This window comes from Eleutherodactylus coqui, chromosome 4 (assembly GCF_035609145.1).
Source record: "Eleutherodactylus coqui strain aEleCoq1 chromosome 4, aEleCoq1.hap1, whole genome shotgun sequence".
Classification (NCBI taxonomy): Eukaryota; Metazoa; Chordata; class Amphibia; order Anura; family Eleutherodactylidae; genus Eleutherodactylus; species Eleutherodactylus coqui.
In genome coordinates, this window is record NC_089840.1 from 70691895 (window position 1) to 70714770 (window position 22876).

The following is a 22876-nucleotide window of genomic DNA, read 5'->3' on the forward strand; positions in this document are numbered from 1 at the left end:
TACTAAAGGGTACACAAGTCTCTACACTGCTTTACTCTGTCAACTTTTTTTTGTACCTACAGCGAGTTTTCTTTAGATGGTCGTTCATTTTTGATACCAATACATCCCATAAATTCAGTTCATAGAGGTTTCCTGTGGACGTCTTCATTTAAAGAGGGGAAAAGGAAAAAAAAAGGAAAAACTTCTGCTCTAGGTGAAGGCATGGTGGTAGCTAATCTGGAGGCACACGACGGTGGACTGACGTAAAAAAAAAAAAAAATGAGAGGTAACGCGTTACACTGTTTTCAAGGTGCAGGTGGTTGTTAGAAGAAATTTAGGTACGTTTGACAAAATTTGTTGCATAATTCTTACTTTACCACTGATGTGAAGTCTTTGGTTACCATCCAACAATCTCCGTAAAAGGCAATCAAAGTGTGTAATGCCCCTGAAGGAACCCTAGGTGGCGATTATTAGACACTAATCAAATGGTAGAACATCCAAATCCTCAAACAAAAAGAAAATGGGAAACAAACCACGTGTAATGGTAAGTTTAATACCTGCAACAAAGTATTTAGTGCCAAGTTTTGCAGTAATCTTTACATACATAAAAGACAAGTGCTGCTGCTACACAAACTCCAATTTTTGCAGACACTCCAACACGAAGTGTACAATTTTAAAGCTCACTAAAAATAGTGTAGTAGATCCACATTACTTTTCAAAAAGCCCCACAAAAGATGTGCTTCTGAAGTGAGCCAACCGATCCAGGAAACCACAACCGAAGACAAAAAGTGACAGGCATGATTCTGCAGGTAGGGTGAGGGGCGCCGCAGAATTACCCAAGTTCTTGCCTCTTAGGTCTGATGTGACCAATGCCTGCCCATGTTCTTAAACCTATGGTACTTCTAGACAACGTATGTAAATTTACAGTATACAATTTGGATTCACCATGCATGAATACTTTTTGTGTAACATTTAATAAGCTCAATCTACATCCAGAATAATTTACATGAAAGGACAATAGGTATTTAACAGAGCTCAATGGGTAACCATGGTATCTGAGTGCATCCAGAGGAAGGGGAGAGGCAATGGGATCCAAGGTGAATTTAAATCAACGGCACTCCCACACTTTTACTGTTTGATCTACACTCCCAGTGACCACATAAGGCGCAGTCTTGTGGAAATCTACAAAGGGAAAAGAGAAAAAACAATGAATACCGGTTAAAGGGAACTTTATAAGGATTATTGGCAGAAGATTTATTTACAAAACATCTGACCGGTGGAGGAGCCAGGAGTTGGCAGACAGTATCAGATTGGTGCTTAGCCATCTCTAAGGCTTGTGAATGAATATCAAAATCTAGGAAAACCCCATCATCAACCCTTACATGGTGCTCGGGCGTTGTGGACCTAAGATTCTTAGAGCAACATTTTTATTTTTTTTAATTTTTTTTACACAAAAGCCTATTTTTTTTTTTTAAAGGGAAAAATGAGGGGGAGGGGAAGCACTTCTGATTCTCCCTTGCATTTCCAAGCTAGGGCTCCCCAGATCACAAACTAGACCCAATAGGGAAAGTAACCTGATGTCAGCCAGCCTGCTCAGATAGTTTTAGAGCAATGAATACATTGGAGCCAAATTATAGCACTTAGTGATAACTGCGGAGTGCTTCACCTGCTCCTTCTACTAAGCTTGAGGCACAAACATAAGGGGGAGGACCAAAACCAGAAGTATTTTGTAGGCACCCCTGTAGTAATTGGCCGTATTTGCACAGGCGATTTCCTCACGCCAATTTCGAGGTGGACGGAAATTACACAAGAAAAAAAAAACAATTTTCCTCTATGTGCTTATTAGAGATGAGCGAACGTACTCGGATAGGCACTACTCGTCCGAGTAATGTGCCTTATCTGAGTACCGCTGTGTTCGTGCTCAAAGATTCGGGGCGCTCCGCTGCTGACAGGTGAGTCGGAGCGGGGAGCGGGGCAGAGCGGCCGGGAGAGAAGGAGAGAAAGATCTCCCCTCCGTTCCTCCCCGCTCTCTCCTGCAGCTCCCCGCTCCGCAGCGCGTCCCGAATCTTTGAGCACGAGCGGAGAGGTACTCGGATAAGGCACATTACTCGGACGAGTAGTGCCTATCCGAGTACGTTCGCTCATCTCTAGTGCTTATACAACTACACATGGACGATTTTTCTTTTGCACCAAGTGTGAGAAAGGACATGCTGCGATTTACGTATTACTTGGGCGATATCGCCCATTCATTCCTATGACTGTGAAACACACCCAGCATTGCACTCTTACGTACCTGCGACTTGCGCAAGTGCGATGCATTTATTTTTACCATTGAAACATGCGACTTTCACGTGTTAGAAGCATATGTGCAGCTATGAGGTTTCCCCCCTCACAAAAACACAAATCACGGGTAAAGTTACAGGTTTACAAGCACAATGTTGATCAAAGTTTCTAGGACAGTTATCCCACTCGCCCACCCGTAAATACAGCCGGAGGTTGTCCTTTGGGAAGCACAGGTCGATTGCTATAATTGCACAAAGACCCAACTCTAATTTTACAACCAACTTTCCTTTATCTTTACACACATCGAGGTACATCAGCCAGATCAGACAGGGCAGGGCGGGGCGGGCCAAACTAGTGCAGAGCCAATTTAAATACAACTAGGATAACAATTTGAGTGAAATGTATTAAAAAGGCTGTTCTGATCTCATCAGGTCATGTCCGAGATGGAAACACCTAATGTCATGGCCACGTGGCTGGGATTATGCAAAGAGCCAAGCAGGCTGTTCTATGCCTTTTCCAGAAAATAAGTCCCATTCACTGCTATGGGAGTTATATTAACCCTTTGCAATCCAATTTTAGATTCAGGGTTTCCTAGGGGGCTCTCTTTCTGCCATTATACAATGGCGCCGTCTGCTGGCTAGAGCCAGTACTGCGGTATGGGACATGCCGGAGAGGCCAGCAACAACAGAGCAGCCAGTAATATACAGTAAGAATACCCTGCCGGACGTCTTCCAACATTGGAGCTGTACAGCCTTCAATCAGAATGTCTTCAGACGGCAGACAGTGGATTGGAAAGGGTTAATGCAGAACAGACAAATAGACTGCTTCTGTAATTTGACAGCCAAATCGAGGGGCGACTATTCCCTACTGATTCTCCTCGACCTCTCTGCAGCATTTGACACTGTCGACCACAAACTCCTCCTCAGTATGCTTCGCTCCATCGGCCTAAAGGACACCGCTCTCTCCTGGTTCTCCTCCTACCTATCTGACCGCTCCTTCAGTGTCTCCTTTGCTGGTTCTACCTCTCCTTCCCTTCCCCTTGCTGTTGGGGTTCCCCAAGGCTCGGTCCTCGGCCCCCTCCTTTTCTCTATTTACACAGCCCTTGTTGGACAAACCATCAGAAGCTTTGGCCTCCAATACCACCTGTACGCTGATGACCCCCAGCTATACACCTCTTCCCGTGACATCTCTGCACCCTTCCTCCAAAACATCAACTGTCTGTCTGCTGTCTCTAACACTATGTCCTCTCTCTACCTAAAACTAAACCTCTCTAAAACTGACTTATTGGTGTTTCCTCCTTCCACTAACCGACTTCATCCTGACATCTCAATCTCAGTGTGTGGCGCCACCATAACTTCCAAACAGCATGCCCGCTGCCCTGGGGTCATATTCGACTCCCATCTCTCATTTACCCCCTACATCCAATCTCTGGCCCGAACCTGTCAGCTGCACCTCAAGAACATTGCAAGAATCCGCTCTTCTCTCACCATAGATACGCTGAAAACACTTGTCGCCCTCATCCACTCACGGCTCCATTATTGCAACTCGTTGCTGATCGGCCTCCCCTGCACCAGACTCTACCCTCTCCAATCCATCCTGAATGCGGCAGCCAGGCTCATCTTCCTGTCCAGCCGCTACTCGGACGCCTCTGCCCTGTGCCAGTCACTGCACTGGCTGCCCGTTAAATACAGAATTCAATTCAAACTTACTACCTTAATCCACAAAGCCCTCCACAGTGCAGCGCCCCCCTATATCGCCTCCCTCATCTCAATCCATCACCGAGCCCGGGCTCTCCGCTCAGCAAACGAAACTAGACTGCACACCCCTCTAATTCGAACTTCTCACTCCCGCCTCCAAGACTTCTCCAGAGCAGCACCAGTCCTCTGGAACGCATTACCAAAGGATACCGGGGCAATCCAGGACTCGAAAAACTTCAGGCGTGCTCTAAAAGCGCACCTCTTCAGGGAGGCATACCGCATTCCCTAAACCGACTCCTCTGTACGCCGCCTGATAACACGCTCCCTGACCTACTGACGGCAATCCCTGCTAGCTGTCATAAAACCGCCCCTGCAGTCATACCGATTCTGCCGTCACACGGCCAAATATCTGACCATTGTCTATGTGTATAGAATCCCTCACTCTCCACCTCGCCATACCGTGCACATCTCCAGCCATTTTACCTTCTGTATCCCCCCATTACTTGTAGTATGTAAGCTCGTTGGAGCAGGACCCTCACCCCAATTGTTTCCACCAACTGATTACGATTGTAACCGTGGTTCTGTAATTTTTTGTACCTTTGTCTTTCTGTATTCCCCCTGTCTATGCAAGCGCTGCGGAATATGTTGGCGCTATACAAATAAATATTATTATATTACTTCTGCAAGCAAGTAGGACAGGGGTGGTACATTGCGGAGTTAGTTACGGGCCCGAGGTGCGGCTGGCAACTATCAGACATATGGCATATCCAGTGGACAGGCTGTAAAAGGCTCAGATGGAAATGCAACTTTAATTATTTTTTACAGAACTGCTGAAGTCCTGAATGACTTCCATGACAGTTCTAGTGTATGACAGGCTCATCATCTGTAAAAGTATGAAGTACAGAAATACACATAACCAGCCGTTAACCTAAATCTCCCTCCAATTCATACTGTCATATGCATAGAAAAAATATTTGAATATAAGAACAAAAAAGTCTTACCCAAAGAGGTAACAAAATGTTCGTGCGCGTTCAGAGTCTTCATGCAGCGCTTGTTTTTATAGTCCCAAATACGTAGGGTTTTATCATCAGCACAACTCAATATAAATTTACCTCCTGGGTGAAATTGAACCCCACGTACCCAGTTATCGTGTCCAACCTACGGGTTAAAAAATAAGACGAATGTAGAACATAAAATATAGAATTGGTGAAGAAATGAGCTACAGGTAACTAACTACAGGTACGCACAACTCTAGTAATGAAATTCAGACTATCCTCGTGTCTGACAGCATTTATCTATCTTTAACATACATTCAAGTGTCTTGGGGGGCTGCACTGCAATACCAGACGCGGCCCAGAGACAAGAGTAGTGCGGGTTCTGGGAGAAAGTATTGTTTTCTCGATCATACTTTAAAAAAAGGACTAGCTATACCAAACTTAAAAATGTTATTTTTTGGTAAAGGCTACAAGTTACTCACGAGTGTCATTAGGCACATCCCAATGCTGATATCCCACATCTTAATGGTCTTATCTCTAGATCCTGACAGCAGAAACGGTCCAGGTTTACCACTTTTCTTAGTCTGTAAAAGAGTAGGTTTTGATCACAAAAAAGTTCAGCACTGCCCACTAAAGATACAAAGGACTATGAAGTATGCAGTGCTTACCTCTGATCCTGTGGCATCCAATATAGTTGAATAGGAGCTTTCAGGAGCCCAGGAGATGCACTCTACAACATGTTCATGTTCTCTTAGCTCTGCTTTGCATTCTTTCGTTGCGACCACCCAAACACGGACAGTTTGATCATTAGAACAACTTGCAATCAGTGTCCCATCTTGGTTGGGCCTCACCATGCGGACCCACTCTCTGTGGCCTGTGAAAGTCTTCACACAATACCTGCAACAACAGAACAATGACACATTATACAGGTAAGGAAGACCAGACCAGTGAGGAGAACGGTAGACAAGCGGAAGAAACCTTACCCGGTCTGAACTTCCCACATTTTAATCGTTTTGTCTCTTGAAGCAGACACTATATGATCTCCATTAGGCATTATCGCTACTGATGAAACATTGTGATCGTGGCCTACAAACAAAATATATAATTAATACCACGACAAACACAGAGCAAGCTCCATCCAGTTACTAGTCAGCCCTTGTACACTACCCACAGAGCATAGGAGCCCACTGACCCAACGCAGTGCTTCAAACCGGAGCAAGAGGTCTTCTCATTTCAGTCCAGTAAAGAACACTTTGCACTTTGTCAAAAACTCAGGTCTATAACATTTTCTTGCACAAACTGCTAAGGGTCTAAAATACTCAAGACAGGTATGACAGACTAAAGTTAAGGCTGTAACCCCTTAAAAAAAAAAAAAAAGGTACATTTATTTTCTTTCCTCTCCACTTTGAGAAATCCAGTGATGCAGCTTGTTTTTTTGTGGAATGAGTTGTATTTGTTAAAAGGTACTATTTAATATACCGCCGAAATTTTTAAAAGCCTTTTAGTACTTAAAGAGTGTAATTACGTAGTTTCCACTTAGAGGGGTCTCGTCTTTAAAGCACAAACACTGCAAAAGTTACAAAAAAAACCCCCCACAAAACTATTCTGTAGGTCGGTATGATTACAGTGACATTAAATTTGTTGGTGTATTAAATTATGGTGAACTGTGGTTTCTATTGGTACCATTTTAGAATACATACAACTTTCTGACCACCCATTAAATTTCTCTCTCTTGGAAGCAGGGCAAGCCCCAACCCCCAAAGCACGTAATTCTGGCATAAAGAACGCTGCAACAAAAAAAAAAATACAATGTGGGATAATGCATTTGAATATAAAAATCAGACTTTCATAGACATGGTAATAACAAATAAGAATTTATTTTGTTTTGATTTTTATTAAAAGAGGGGGTTCAGATGTGCATTTATTTATTTTTGTAATTATAAAAGCTTTATTTCACTTATTTTTAAACTTTTCTTTTAGTCACCTAAGAAGATTTGAACTTGCAATCGTTTGATCCCTTATAGACTAACAAAGCTACAGTATGGTCACAGATGCCAAAGTATTGCAAACTCTGAATTTAAAAGTTGCAAAACACTGTGACCTAAAAGTGTAACACAATCATGAGCTCCGGCTCCGCTCTGCCCTCCTGTTGCTGATTGACAGGTTTGTCCCTATGCATAAATTGGGAGAAAGATGTCAACTAGAAGCGAAAGAAGCCAACATCTCTTGAATGTATGAGAATCCTAGGCCACTGCAACTATGAGGAGTTTAGTAAAACTACACGTCACTGATATTTTAGAACTTGCAAACTCCACACAGAACATGGATGGGACTGCTTTTCTGTTCCCATTTGACACAATGGCGATTTTGGGGGATTGGAGGGGCTCGCTTTTCTGTGGGTGTAACTTATTAAATGGACATGTCTATTTGAATTACTTTGTCATAGTACAGACCCTTCAAAGTTGTAAATGTTAAGATGTGTTAGGAAATAGGAGTTAAACCATATAAAGCCTCTGTTGCACAAGGACAGAAAGTGTGATGGAGATTTGGGCTGTTTTCACACAATACAGGGCAACATCTGGAATAAGCATGAAACATTTAAGCATGTCCTACATAGTTTCTGGCATGTAAAGCCAGTGTAAGTGCAGGTACATAACATTTCATTGGATCTAGATAAACATTCAGACGGCAGTGAGCATTCTCTTACCATGCATGGTCCTAATGCACTCAAATCCTTGGAAATCCCATAGCTTGATAGTCATGTCAGCAGAACAAGAGGCCAGAAACTTGCCAGAATGATCAAATGAAATATCTTGTACAGAGTCTGTGTGTCCCTTGAGTGTGCGTTCAAAATCTCCCGTCTCATAATCCCACACCTGACATGGAGAGAGAAATGTGTTAGCACCAGCCTGTGGCGTGACAGGTTGTGGAGGCTTCCATTTGCACTCCGCAGGGTAGTCTGGCACTTCTTTGTGTAATTAACCAGGCAAACAGACAAAGAAAACTCGCTGTGGATTATCCATTCACAATAAATTGTCAAACAAACATTCAGAATCCCAACCAGAACACACTTGTAACTACCATTAATACAAATACCGCTACATGCCGAGGACAGGAGGAAGCATTTACTCAAACCTACATATAAATGTTCACACAATATAAGTGGCGTTTCATAACAAAAGACATTTGCACGAATACATAAAAACAGTTAACTGAAAACAAAATGAGGGTGAATAGTCCGAGCCCAAATGACTACTTTAAGATCAACCAAACACCAGTAATAAACACTACCAAAGCCACCTCATCGTGGGAGGGAAAGCAGGACCCATCTATACTGTATCAAGCTAATCGTTTGGCTAAAAACATAAAATAAACTGCAAAGACCGCCAACGTTAACCCGCTAAAGGACATGGAGGGCTAAATATGTATTTTTGCTTATTTAGCTTTTTGTTATAAAATGACTTTGTGCCCTCAGAGGGGGGCAGGAACCTTTGATGCTTTGACGCTCCTGCAGTATAATGTAATGCCACTGCATTATATCGCGGTCTGACCGGCATTCTATCAAGCCACACCAAAGGCATGGCTTGATGGGTACTCTGTAATGACAGCCCTGGGGCCTTTTAGAAGGCCCGACTGGTATGACACCCAAACGGCAACCTGAGATGTCATCACGGAGGGGTTGTATGGAAACCCCTGATCAATCGGTACATTTAAATGCCACTGTAGGAATTGAAAGCCGCATTTAAAGCGTTGGCAGCTCCAATGAGCAGCGCAGCTTATCGGAGCTGTTGCGGGCAGGTGTTGGTTGTAAGAAACAGCCGGCACCCACATTGTATTGAGGATTTCTATCTCAGCATGCTGCCATGATTTTACTTTAGCTTTTGGCCACAGGGAGCTGCAGCTGATAGAGTTTAGCACACCTAATCGTTAAGGAGATGCACTAAATGTCAAAAAAAAAAAATTGTAAAAACTTCTCTAAAATCATGGCGCTGCATCGAGCAGCTGTCTGATACGCTCCATTGAAAACAATGGGAGCCTCTGACAGTGTTAAGCAATGTGCTGAAAGTGCAGCACTAAACATTGAAAAAACATCTGTGTGAGGGAGGCCAAAGTGTATACAAATACACGTTTACGGGTGCACTCATGCAGGCGTGTGCAAAATCAGTCGGACTGATATTGCACTTGTAAACCAGAGATTTTCTATGCAACTGTGCTGCATTTTGCGGGGGGGGGGGGGGGGGGGGGGGGGACACGGACCATTACAGGGGTACATGCAGTTTTCATAGGATGCAAAGAACTGCTCGTTTCATTGGGGGGGGGGAACAAAAACAAAAAAAAAACAAAACAATTTTTGCTTTTTGCTGCATCAGAAAGAATGGAATCGCCCAAAAATAGGATACGTAATTTGCTCATTTAAAATAATGGGTTATCACATGTGATTTCTGTGCAGCACACAGAAATAGTGTGCGGAAAAAAAAAAGTTTGAGTGCCCCCTAAGAAATACTTTTTAATAAAAAGGTGGGCAGCAGAGTTTACCTTTGTATTTGTTTCTACACTTTTGTGATGTATACGTTAAAACCTAAGGCTGATCACTCGTAAAGCACCAGCTAACCCTCCCAACCTACCCTACACAGTGTTCTCCATGAGGACCCGTTAATGCGGCTTTCGCAAATACAAACTGGGGCAAAGTCAGGCAGTTATCTGAAATTAAAGCAAGAACTACTTACCTGTTGAATCCACTGGTGGTCCCTGCTGATCTACTAGACTGCTGTGAAGAGGTCATATAAAGAGTGATCGCTGCAGCCAATGACTAGCCCACTATTGACTGGCTGCAGCAATCACTTGCTGTTATCGCAGAAGCCCAGTAAGCAAAAACCAGCAGGCAGCACCACCCGAGTCAACAGGCAAGCAGTGTATTTTTTCCTTCTGTCATATTATTTTATAACCCTGCAAAACTTTTTGGATTTTGGACAACCCTGTACAGCGGGTTAGTCGTTTTCCATTACAGCTATAGGAATCTTTACACAATTCCTTAATGCCTTTTTTTAAAAAGGAGGAGAGCAGGTTCTGGGTATGAAATATTTAATGGCATTTTTTCCACATGCTTCTGAAGGCTTTGCAACACATGCTTTTAAAAATCCATCTCAAAGACTCAAGTTTAAAAAGACAAACGTAAATACAAGATTTAAAAGGAAGAAGAAAAAAAAAGACCATAACAAAGAAACCGCTTGTGGGTACTAACACCCCGCTATACACACACACACAAAGTTATGAAGGAAGGATTATATGCAGCAAAATTGGTGAAGAGCCTGGAAACGTATGGCCCTGCAAGTGCACACCCATCACAATTACCCATGACAGCACATTGTCAGGCTGGGGAGCTGACATCTAAAAAGGTGATGACAAGTAATTATTATGGAGTCGCTGATTTAACACCTCTTTCAATTAGCAGAAAATAAATTCTACACCAGAAAATGAACTAAAGAGACAAAAGCTTCAAACATTCAGATGAAAGACAGATCCGCTGGAGCTTCACCCCTCCTGGAGTTTAAATAACCAGCAAGCCCATGTATGAGCCCCAGTGGAAGAGGCATTCAGCGGTGACCGGAGGCCAGAACTCAGCAATCCTGGATTTACTTTGTTAAACAAAGGGGAAAAAAATCCAGTTTTAGGCCTCCTTCCCACGAACGGATTTCCGCCGCGTAATTCGCGGCGAAAATCCGCTGCGTTGCCCGCAGCTATTAGGTTCTATTGAACCTAATAGCACAATGCTCACGATGCGTAATTCCAGCGCGGAATTACGCACCGCGATTTCTCCCGTCCTCACCCGCAGCATGCTCTATTTTCTGCGGGTGAGGACGGGCTGTACGCACTGACGGCTTCCATTGCAGTCAATGGAAGCCGTCCGTTCACGCTATCTCCCGCTGTAACCAGCGGGAGATAGCGTGAAAAAACGCTTTCCCGCCCACCGCCGCGCGTCATATGACGCCTTATGACGCGGCCGGCCGCGTCACGTGACACGCTCGGTGACGCGGCGGCGGTGGGCGGTGACGGGCGGTGACGCGGCGGTGGTGGGCGGGGAAGCGATTTCACGCTATCTCCCGCAGGTAAGTATAGGGGCTCTGGGGGGCGCCGTGACGGGCTTCACTGCGTAATATTACGCGGCGGACCCCGTCACGCTCGTGGGAAGGAGGCCTTAGGCAATAGCAACTTTAAAATGGGGTGACCGGGCTGGGAGAACTCTGGCTTACATTGTGGTTCTATTGACAAGATGGGTGGCACAAGCCCTTCTAGGGCATGGCCTCGCCTCATCTATTTGGCCATCATTTGACAGTCATCCTAGCTATTATTTCTACTGTGCTTTTACACAGGAGCGATGATCGCTCACTGAGTGGAGGCAGAGCACCCTAGAGATCTTCCAGCCACCCGCTTCTATTGGGAGATGAACGGCTGCCTGTTTGAATGGGCCAAGAGTAGTTTTATTTTTATGCCTGCATAAATTGAATCAATGATTATAGTTTGGCATTCAGTCATCCTTAGGGTAGATCAATAGTTAATCGGCTGGGGTCCACCTCTCAGGATCCAGCTTACCAGCTGTTTTGGCACCTGCTGTCAGAGACAAAAACACAGGGAACGGAGCTGAAGCAGATTGCGCCAATCCTTGTGTAGCAACCAGCACTTGTAACTGCAGGCACAGCTGTCAGATTTTAATAGGAGCTGCGCCCGCAATTATCAGCGCTGGCCCCTACACAGGGGTCTGAGCAATCTGCTTCAGCTCCGTACTGCATTATGGCACTGACAGCAGGTGCCCGAACAGCTGATAGGCTAGAATCCCAAATGGTGGACCACAACCAACTATTAATGGCCAACCGAGGACAGCTCATCAATAGTATTTGCCCGGAAAACCCCTTATAATGCCAGTAATACTAGTTCAGCCATTGGGGGGTGGTCCAGTCAATGTTAAAGCCTTAGTGACAGTATTTTGAGGACAGGTGAAGAAACAGAGGAAGCCAAAGTCCAGAGTTTGACAGTTTTATGTTGAACATAAGAGGCATCGACCCGTATTGACAGTAGTGGGGACTGTCAGTTACATAATGCCAACAAAAACAGGAGAAATACGGGGAGTTCTCCAAGTTTTACATACATAATTTGTACATAAATCTGTGGAGGCAGAAAACGTTATAAATTAAAGGGAACCAGTCGCATCCCCATAGCACCATAACAGTTCTGGTGCCACTAAGGGAAGCGATGTATGTTATATACTCACCTGCTCTAACGATCCAGCACTATCACCAGGTAAAGTTGGTGCAAGGTACAAAAACCTCTCTTCAGAGTCCCATGCGTGCGCTCTCCTATACATGCCTATGGGAGTGTGCAAGCATGGCACTCTGAAAAGTGTCAGATTTGTGTGTTGCTCCTGATCTTCACTGGGTGACAATGCTGGATCACTGGAGTAAGCGAGTAAAACAATCATCCGGATCCCTATATGGCATAATTTAGTTTATGGTGCTGTGGGGACGTGACAACGTGACATTGTCTTTAAGCTTATTATGAAAAGCTCTGATCACAACACATGGTTTAACTCAGAAAAGGGAGATTTATCAAAGCAGCCTGACCAGCAGCCCTCATTATCCCATAAAAAACAATCACAGTTGAGTTTTTATTTCTTAAACCATTGTGAAAATTAAAGCTGCAGAGCAACTGGTTGTTGGCGCCACAAGACTAGTCAGCTGGTCAATGTTTGAACCCCAAAATGCCAACCCCCTCCGTTTTGAAAAGTATACTATAAATGTCTTCAAGTCACCTCTGTGAGGAACAGCTCAAAGTGCTACATCTAAAAATGGCAAGAATACCTTAATTGTTGCATCCTCTGAAGCAGTGACCATAACACTAAACACTGGATGGAAAATGACGTGAGTGACCGGACTTCGATGACCACTAAGTGCATATTTTTCAGGAGGGCGTGGTATCCATTCTTTGGGGTCTCTCTTCTGACCAATTGGTCCTCCAGATGTAAATTCTTCTTTCGCTTCGTTGAGCTTGGATTCTAATTCCATTACCTACGGGGTTAAAAGGATCCACATTAACTACATTATATCACTGACATTTTTTTCAAAGATCATAAATAAGGCAACTTTTGGAATTTACCCAACATGGACTCCTCTGAAAGGTTTTGAAAATGTTTCTAAATACTCATTAAGACTTAGGGAAACCATGACAAAGGGGGAAGGAGGGAGAAGAACCTCAGTGGTGGGTCAGTCACTGGACACCAATAGCACTCGACAGATCCCACTTATAACAGGGTTTATAGGTTCCCACCATTTTGCCAGCTGAACAAAGCTCAGGGCCAAACGTGTGCGTTGGGGCGCAGGGATTCCCAGATCCTCGGTTGCGAGGTACAACTTTACTATATGCATGACATGGAGATTGGTTGCGCCTATTGTAGGTTTATACAAGCATGATTTTCTTTGGGAACATCTTATATGTGTGACCTGAGGTGATTGATTTCCCTTGTACTGATGCTGCATTTCCTTTATTTTTTATTTTTATTTTTTTAAATGCTTCTATTCAATTTGTAATTCTCAATAAACAGTTTAATGATAAATTTCTGCAGTCCTGTCTTCGACATGTATTTTTGGGTTTCTTGTATCGGTTGATGGGACTGACATTTTTGGTGGGACTATAAAAAAAATAAAAATTGTGATTTTTCTGTGTAAACCCTGTCTACTAATGCATCTTCTGAGGCAGATGTGAAGATACAAGCATAGAAATAAGTTAACTTGGAGTTTAGATTGAGAGCCCTAGTTGAGACGGGGACTAATAGCAGGTAGTGACAATCTGTCCAGTGCTATGGAATATACGCTCTAAATAGATTCCCCAAGGTCTCAGGAACACACTTCGTAACCTTGGATTGAGGATTAGTACGTTTTGTATTTGTTCTCATAATTCTAAGAATTCATAGATCAATCAGAATCCAATGGTATTGTTAAACTATTGCCTTCAATTACGGTCACTGCAAGAGACTCAATAGGATCTCTATCACAAACTATACAGTAATGCCCAAAAAAGAGGACAAAGCACAAAAACCTAAAAATTATTACCATAAATGCAAATACACTGGAAATACTACACATTCCATTCCAAATTTTAAAAAAAAGCAAAACAAAAAACAAAAAAACAGGAATTCCTGGCTGCTCAAAAAAAAAATTGGCCAGCATTTTCTAAGAGAGGCTAAAAAATGTAAGGTATTAACTGAAAAAGATGTAAACGATATCACTTCTGAATGACTGCATACTTCATGGAACGACCATTGTTTTTGAGGATTGCTTGACATCTGTGTCACATGCGTCTACCAACTTCTGGCACCTCTGAACAGGTATTCCAGTCCAAGAAGACTGAACTGCAATCCACAGTTTTGCACTTTTTGGATTTGCCTAATAAACTGCATTTTTGATGTCGCCTCACAAGATTTCTCTGGGATCGAAGTCAGGGGGTTGGGTTTGCCACTCCATTACTTTCATCCCGTATGTCTGTAACCAAGATGTTGTTCGCTTACTGATGGGTTTTGGTCATTTCTACTTCAGTAAACGGCAATATGATAAACGTGCCGAAAACTGTGGTATGAGAAACATCCCCACATCAGGATTTTGCACCACCGTGCATTTCTGCCTTCAGTGTATTGCGGCTTCAATTCAGTCCAGACTTTGTGCAGCAACTAGGCACTAAAAACTATTTTACTTTAATCCGTCCACACAATGTTGTGCACCGCTCCTCTTTGGGTAAGTCAATTTTAACTTATCTAGGGGCATTTTTTTTTCTAACAAAGGGACTTTGCAGGAAGTTCTTTCTGTTAACTTGGCCTCACTTAACCCCTTAAGGACCAGGGTGTTTTTGGTCTTTAAAGGACCAGACACTTTTTAGGGATTTTAACCATGTGGTGCAGCTCTGCAGTCATAGGGGCCACTCGATCACGTGACCACCGAGTCGAATGGTGGAAGTAACACATCTGCTTTCTCGTTAGTACATAGCGTTCATTGAGCGTGGTGTGGCCAGGAAATGAGAAGGCAGAAGCTGTTAAACACAGCTTCTCCTCCAGGTCCTCAGCTGTGTAGGTAATGGCAGTTCAGCATATGGCTTCTGGCACTGCAGTCATAAATAAAGTCACAGTCGCTGTTATCTGTGTGCATAATCCTATTTTATTGCACTGAGCTTACAGAGAAGTGTGGCCAAAGTAACAATGCAATATAAAACGAAGGACATCTTATCAGTACCTACTGTTATTCTAGCTGAGCAAATACTTTAAATGTAGAACACACTCAAATAGACTCTCCTACTTTCAGCCCCGTAAGGCTAGGGGCCCTTGTACACGGGACGAACGGTCGGGCAAATGATGCACGACAGCGCTTCCCAGTGAAGCTCGCTCCTCTGCCGTTACACAGGAGCAAGCATCTCTGGCATCGCTCAGAGCACGGCCAGCATGGAGGTGGAGTGACTGGGGAGAGGCAAGTATAACACTTGTAACCCTCGACTCAGCAGGGCACCTACTTTTAGCCCATAAGTTTAGCCTATAGGCATATGTTCAATGGTACACATTCAAGCATTGACAAAAATTAAGTAAATTGGGAGGTAGAGCATTGCGGAACTAAGCCTACAATTTACAGGATAAGGCTTAAAGGGGTTGTCCCGAGGCAGCAAGTGGGTCTATACACTTCTGCATGGCCATAATAATGCACTTTGTAATGTACATTGTGCATTAATTATGAGCCATACAGAAGTTATAAAAAGTTTTATACTTACCTGCTCCGTTGCTGGCGTCCTCGTCTCCATGGTGCCGACTAATTTTCGCCCTCCGATGGCCAAATTAGCCGCGCTTGCGCAGTCCGGGTCTTCTTCTTTTCTGAATGGGGCTCCGTGTAGCTCCGTGTAGCTCCGCCCCGTCACGTGCCGATTCCAGCCAATCAGGAGGCTGGAATCGGCAATGGACCGCACAGAAGCCCTGCGGTCCATGAAGACAGAGGATCCCGGCGGCCATCTTCAGCAGGTGAGTATGAAGACGCCGGACCGCCGGGATTCAGGTAAGCGCTGTGCGGGTGGTTTTTTTTAACCCCTGCATCGGGGTTGTCTCGCGCCGAACGGGGGGGGGGGGGGGGTTTAAAAAAAAAAAAACCCGTTTCGGCGCGGGACAACCCCTTTAATAGTTGCAGAGCAGTCACATATAGAAGCTGCTGCGCCCGATGAGAGAGGAGTTAAAAGTACATATAAGGCCCGACTCCTATATACTCTAACTTTGGCCAATCTAATGGGCAGGAGAATCTCCAGACTCTTCCTCGAAAGAATATATTGGGCGGCTTGATTTCAACTGCCTGATTCTTTTGCTTGAGGAGATAGAGCGCTGCAAGGCGTCTGGCAGATGCTTTCTCCACATTTCTTTTCTGAACACAAGCAGGCTCAGCTGAGGCAATCATGCATGGGTATGGGGGTGTCGGGTAAGACAGAGCTAAAGTGCATGGTCACTGTCCGTTTGACAAATTTTGAGTGATCATCTTTGCGTGTAGATGGACCTTTAGGCAGAGCATGAACAATCCGAACATTTGTGGTATAAAAGCTGGACAATAACACAAGATAAAACTACAATCACATCAATATCCATCCAATTAATCATTAGTATTGCTAGGTTTCCATTTTAAATGGCTCATAATACACAGCATCTCTAGCTCATGGAGGCCCGGTATAGTTGAAACTCTTAGCCCATGTGAGGTGAACCATTTATCGAACCTTTAGGCTGCCTGCAGACGGGCGGGTCGGATCCGGCTGCAAGGATTCTCGCCGCGGGACCCGACCGCCTGCGGAGAGCAGCGCATACTCACCCGCAGTTCCAGCTGTTTGATGTGCCGGCTTGCCAGCCAGCCGCCGCATGCGCAGACTGGAGCCGGCGGCCGGGCAGTGACGTTTCTGTGCGGGGCTCTGCGAGCCCCACAGAGAAATAGAGCATGCTGCGGTTTGTTTGCCACGCGAGATTACGTGCGGACAAACTGCGGCCGTCTGCCCAGGATTTCGTTTGTTAATGCAATCCTATGTCAGCTTCCAAAGGCGGAAATTCAGCGGGAAATACCGCCGCGGACTTTCTGCCCGTCTGCAGGCGGCCTTACAGTTTTGCCCCCGTCTGTAAAGGAGATAATCTAGGATAATTTATTTTTTTAAAACTGCAGAAACATTAACTGCAAACTCTGGAGAGACATAATACTGCATAATGTTACCTTCTTCTGTAATCTGATGACTGATGTCCATTTCTTCTCCAATAGGCCAGCATACTTCTTATCTAACTCTTCATTCTGAAACAAAAACCACACATTGAACAGATGAGCTCTACACTCTTCTCCGGATGGAGCTGCAGGAAATTACATAAGTTATGTGAGAGAAATAACCCTTTTACACAGGCTGACAGTCAGGTGACACTTTCTTTAGGTACTGGTGTGGCTTGTCTCCACCACAAGAATGGGTGGAGACGTGGGATTGTCCTGGGGGAGGTATGGGTTATGCCCACGGCTGCTGATTGGCCCCCTCTCTCCCCGCTGTTGTCATCCTTCTTGCATGTAAGCACCCTTGGCCGCTGCTAGCTCCGTTCAGCTCCATAAGGCGATAGGGGCGCTCCCGTCCCCGCCGGCCTACCAGCAATGCCCCCCACTGTAAGGGTTACCGCTGGCGAGCCTGCAAGATATGTAGTGCCGTCCCCGCTCTGTCAGCTCCTTTGCTCCAAACTGCGCTCCCACACCCAGCTGTCACGGGGGACCGCTGCCGAGAGCCCGAGACAAACAGAGGGGAGCGGAGTAGCCCTCAGCGGCCGCATCCACATGCGGTCCATTCCCCAGCTGTCATGGCCGACGCTGCCGAGAGCGTGAGACACACACACAGGGGTGCGGAGTAGCCCTCAGCGGCCACATCCCCTGAAGCAGCGGTGAGTGGTGGTACATCGGGAAGAAGATGTTGCCAGCGGCGTCAAAGCAGTACGAGAGCGTAGGCGTTAGCGGACTGGGGAGGACAGGATCACTATGGACGGTTGCAGCTGCCGCAGCCAGAGCGGGAGCGCCTAAGTTGAAAAGCTGAGGGGCGTTAAATGGGCGGTAACAAGGAGATACTTGTCACTGTGTAGGTCTCCACCCATTCTTGTGATGGAGACCAGACACCAGTACCACTTCTCCCTTCTGCCACCTGCTCTGATCAATCACTCTGAATGTACTAAAACTCTTTACACAAAGATTAGCTAACAGTTGCAGCCCATACAAGTCTATTGAGAGGAGAGGAAACCAGGTAACACTTGCCAGAAGCTGCAGCCATCTTTGTCTTTCTCCATGTATAAATCCAAATTACACTAAGAGTTGCTGCATAATGTCCTCCATGATGCTGCTGTGTTTGAGGTGTGAGAGAGGAAAGAGGAGATCCTGCTCCTCTGTGTGCGCAGTGTATGGAGACATGGCAGATAGTGACACCACATCCTTATGCTGAGCTCAAAGAAAAACTGCCAGCAACTGAGCCTACAGAAGGTAAAAGCCACTAAATATGTAGGCTGTAAGGCATAATGGCAAGAAATGCTTTTAATATGGTTTGTGGGGTCTGGGTTTTGGCTCCCACAAAAATTGCTAAAATGAATGGCAGAAGCACTGGCGCCAACACTGTGCCCTTTAGCTGTGATCATTACTCCTTAGTAGCTCAACAGGCTCAAGGATTTGAGCCCATTTTTAGCTGCTTAGAAAAGCAGAGGAGTAACTATCACAGCCCAAGCGGCACGGAACTCGGGCGATTCTGCTCTTCATTTCAGCGAGGCGGTATCAGCACCTGGACCCCACTGGTTAAAAACATCTGACATGCCACTGTAGGCAAGGCAAAACATTTTACAAAACAGCTGATATTCCTAAAATGTACATAAAACAGCTTATTATTCTAAAACTTCACCTGAAATGATAAACACCCTTTAATATTTCTTGCCAATGTAAGCCGGGCCTCACTCACAATGTGCAATTATGGCATGAATTTGAGCTTAGATTCCATGCTGAAATCCTCACCATTATAGCATTCTATTGAAGCCTACTTTTTCCTAGCATTTGTATAAAAAAATATGTTAAAAAAAAAACAAAAAAACCACACGCACACGACATGTCAATTCTTGGTGTGAACTCCACACAAACTGTTGTGCAGCTGTATGCAAAAATGCCCCATTGGGGGCTAAACGAGCGCATGAAAATCCACAGCAGGACTCCAAGGTTCAGCCTGGGAGTTCAGCTGCAGATTGACATGTTAGATCCATGTAAGGCTTCTTTCACGCAGGCAACAGTGATATCGCCGCTACAAAATCGTGGCGATATCACAGCATTGTTCCCGGTAATTTGTTTGATCAGCGATGCTTTTTCTTGATAATCTCGTATCGCTGCCGTCCACCATGAAATCACGGGATGTTAAAAAAACAAAATGCATTGCATGGGGGGGGGGGTAGTTCTTACCATATCTAGCTCTGCCTCCTTCTTAAAAACGGAGTATGCTTCTTCATAGCCATTGGAACGAAGATAGTCTGCTATAGCTCGATTTCTGAAATAGAAGCACAATTACTAAATCAAAGCTATGAAATGGGTTTCTCCAATTTGTTTATCGCCGTGTAATATATTGTATGACACTCATGTATGAATAAATGACCGGAACGGTCTGACTATAGACGGCAATACACAACAGTAAGCAGCTTCAAGTTTGCAATTTACAGGAAGTCTGGGCTCTTAATACTGAGCACACCAGAAAAGGCCCTGACACCCACAGATCCACAGACGGCAATTCAGACAAGGGAGATTAGTGTAAAGTAAGACATTTTAAAAAGGTGCGAATACTTTATAAGTTTTACCTTCATGAATTACTTTTAACCCCTTAAAAAGGATTTATTGTGTGGGACATCCTTGTTTCCCATTGGCACTACTTTGAAGTACACATTCCCTTTAATAAAGATTTTTCCAAAGGTTGTAGGTTACCTGCTTTTAGCCCTACAAGCTAAGTTCATGGGCTAAAAGTAGATCACCCATTGAGTCCGGGGGTGTAAGCGTTATAATCACCCTCATCGTTCCTCCGGTGTTAGCGCTAAAAGCCGACGTTCAATACGTGAAGCAGAGCTCGCCAGGGGGAACAACAGGGAAGGCAAGTATTACACTTCACATCCCCGGACTCAGCAGGTCACCTACTTTTAGTTAAGCTTTTGGGCTCAAAGTCTTTCCTAAAAACAGGGCAACCAAAAAAAAAAAATACAAATTATAAAAAAGTCCAATTCTGGCATTCTGTATTTTTTCCAAAAGGAAACAAATATTTGGTACGGTGTTAGCCAGTAGAGCAAAACGTGATTACTTTGTTCTTAGTAAGAGAAACAATCCTATGTTTTCCCCAGGAGCCATTCACCATCGACATATATGATGTATCACTTTAATAGATAAGACTTCTACAGACGCAGCAGTACCAAATGTTTAGTTTTTGGGGTGGGTAAAACTTTTTTACAATGAAATATTTTTGGAAATACATGACCATCTCAGAATTGAAGGTAGCATTTAAATGGTTAACAGTCATGACTGAAGAGTACTCCAATTGCAGGCTGGTGTCAGCCAACACCAGCTATGCATGGAACTTCTGAGCCCGTGCCACATTAATCCCCACAAACTTGAGGGGTACATGTATGCCCGGGGCGTGAAGGGGCTTGGCTTATAAAAAATGGACAACCTAAGCAAAAAAATAAATAAATAAAACACTACTGCATTTCCCAAACTGTTATCCTTGTTAAACCCCTTGAATTCGATTGTAAGTCTACACTTAAGTCACATGCTGAAGGCCAACTTTCATAGCCACTGTGTGTATGGAGGCTAAATTGTAAAAAACTGTTCCTGTTCAAGCATTTCTGGAACCAAGTTGGTCATTTCATTAAGGGCTCCTTCATACTGGCGAGGGCGATATCAGGCCGTGAATCCCCTCACGATAATCGCCCTCGCAATCTTTCTGAAAACCCTGGGGTGCGGGGTATTTTCACAAGGAAACAGCCTCGTATCCCTGTGTGTGCGCGCGTGTGTGTGTGTGGGGAGGGGGGTTTGCTTCATCCCTGCCGCAGCAGGAGATCGTGAGGTTCTCCATTGTTTTCAATAGGGCCAGCGTCCTGGAGGTTCAAGTAACAAAAAACTAGCAAGTGAAAACGTGTTTCGGGGACAAGCCTCTCGTCAGTTCAGCTGGATTAAACACTGAGTGATATGGACAAAAATAGTGGAGGAGTGATTAACAAAGAAAGGAAAGAAGGAGGAGAGGGGAAAAAAAGGGGGTGGGGGGGGTTGAATTTAATATTTTGCTAATAAAAAAAAGAAGTGCTTTCACTATCACATATTGGACCTTATAGTAACTTATTGTGGAAAAGCACTGGTGTGAAGGCGCAACACTATTTGACAAGGAAACCTAGCGCGGCATGCCGAGCCTCCAACTCAGATTTAGGCTACTTGCACATAAGCAGTTTAAAAGCTGTGCCAAACTTGAATTTGCAAGAGACATCCCTTCCGATATGCTGAACGCCACACACCGACATGTGCGATTTTAGTCTAAAAATCAGAAAAGGGACATGCTGTGATTTTATTTGTACTCTGACCACATAGTTTAAATAAAGGGAGGGGGGAAAAAAGGCACGCTGCTGTGCGTACGCTCATTCAAGTGAATGGATTCTATTGCCGTCCGATCAGAAAGCCAGACAGAATGCATGTCCATCTACAAGTGGCCTTACGCCTCATTCATGTCGGGAGTTTTAACTTCTTTTCTGGGAGCAAAACAACGAAAGCAACATTACTGCTGAATCGCTCATATGCCGACACCAACAGCAGCCGGTGGACGACACCGACTAATGTGGTTCATAGAGCTTCCCTCATGGTGTCATCATGCATGCAACAGTATTTCTAGTAAATTTAGTGGAATCTGTGACAGAGGCCCCAAACATATCCACCAACACAGATGTGAGCGAGGTCTAATGTGCATGTCCCTTTAACATAATGGGGGGCAAAATAAGGCAGAGTTTCCATGTGGCAGTGTCACTGAGTTTTTCAAGTGCATTTTAACGGCCACTTTAAGAAAAGGTTCTAATAGCTGCAGACATTCTACCACAAATTGCTGCACTTGTAGTCTAAAATTACATTTAAAAAAAAAAACAAAAAAAACAAGGACCTAGGAGTTGCCATTTTGCTGCAAAACTGGGCATGCAGTTCCATCTCAGGCTACTACCTACACACGTAAATGAGTGATCGAGCCAAGAAGCTCGGCCCGATATCGCACGTTTTTACACTGATGCAAGGAGTTTTTCTAGCTTAATATAGTGTATATCTGTTGTGGTTATACAGGTAGTTAGTTTCTTGGAACAGGACATATAAGGCCAGCGTCACAGGAGCAGATTTGAATTGTGGATTCCATGATAGACGTCAGTGCTATCCGCAGTGAGACGCGGACATTGAAAAGTTGGCATTTTCGACTTTTCCGCACACTTGAATATGAATTGCACATTCCGTGAATGGAAGGAATGCCGCAGCATTCTCTATTTTACTACAGATTCCACGCAGACTGCTTCCATTGATGTGAACGGAGGCATCTGATCAGCAGTCCATAAGCAAGTAACCTTGTTTATGGGCTGCGGGTGCCCACTCCATCACACAAAAAATAAAGAAAGAAAAGCCTGTACTGGACATGACCGCACGCGAGCCGCCGCGGTCGTCCACAATACAGTTAGTGCCGTACGCAAGATCACTGGCCGGGCTCACAGCCGGAATCCAACCTGCTCATGAGACCGGTCTAAGGGCAACTACAGAATCTCTGTATACACACATAAAACAGAAGTTCAGTAATTGCCTTTAAATGTCCTGCGCCAGGCAACAGCCTGTATAA

At 44.6% G+C, this 22876-nt stretch overlaps 1 protein-coding gene across 1 annotated transcript in view; it reads right to left on the reverse strand.

Moving 5' to 3' along the window:
• Positions 1 to 512: 512 nt before the first annotated feature.
• The window catches only part of PAFAH1B1 (platelet activating factor acetylhydrolase 1b regulatory subunit 1), a 63338-nt gene continuing 40974 nt past the window's right edge, over positions 513 to 22876 (reverse strand). The window contains exons 3-11 of the mRNA XM_066599629.1: positions 19450 to 19534; positions 17212 to 17286; positions 12808 to 13014; positions 7662 to 7830; positions 5938 to 6040; positions 5623 to 5851; positions 5437 to 5538; positions 4961 to 5117; positions 513 to 1161 (exon numbers count right to left, since the gene is read on the reverse strand). Of these exons, the coding sequence (XP_066455726.1) occupies positions 1088 to 1161; positions 4961 to 5117; positions 5437 to 5538; positions 5623 to 5851; positions 5938 to 6040; positions 7662 to 7830; positions 12808 to 13014; positions 17212 to 17286; positions 19450 to 19534 (1201 nt within the window). The 3' untranslated portion in view covers positions 513 to 1087. The remainder of the gene's footprint in view (positions 1162 to 4960; positions 5118 to 5436; positions 5539 to 5622; positions 5852 to 5937; positions 6041 to 7661; positions 7831 to 12807; positions 13015 to 17211; positions 17287 to 19449; positions 19535 to 22876) is intronic.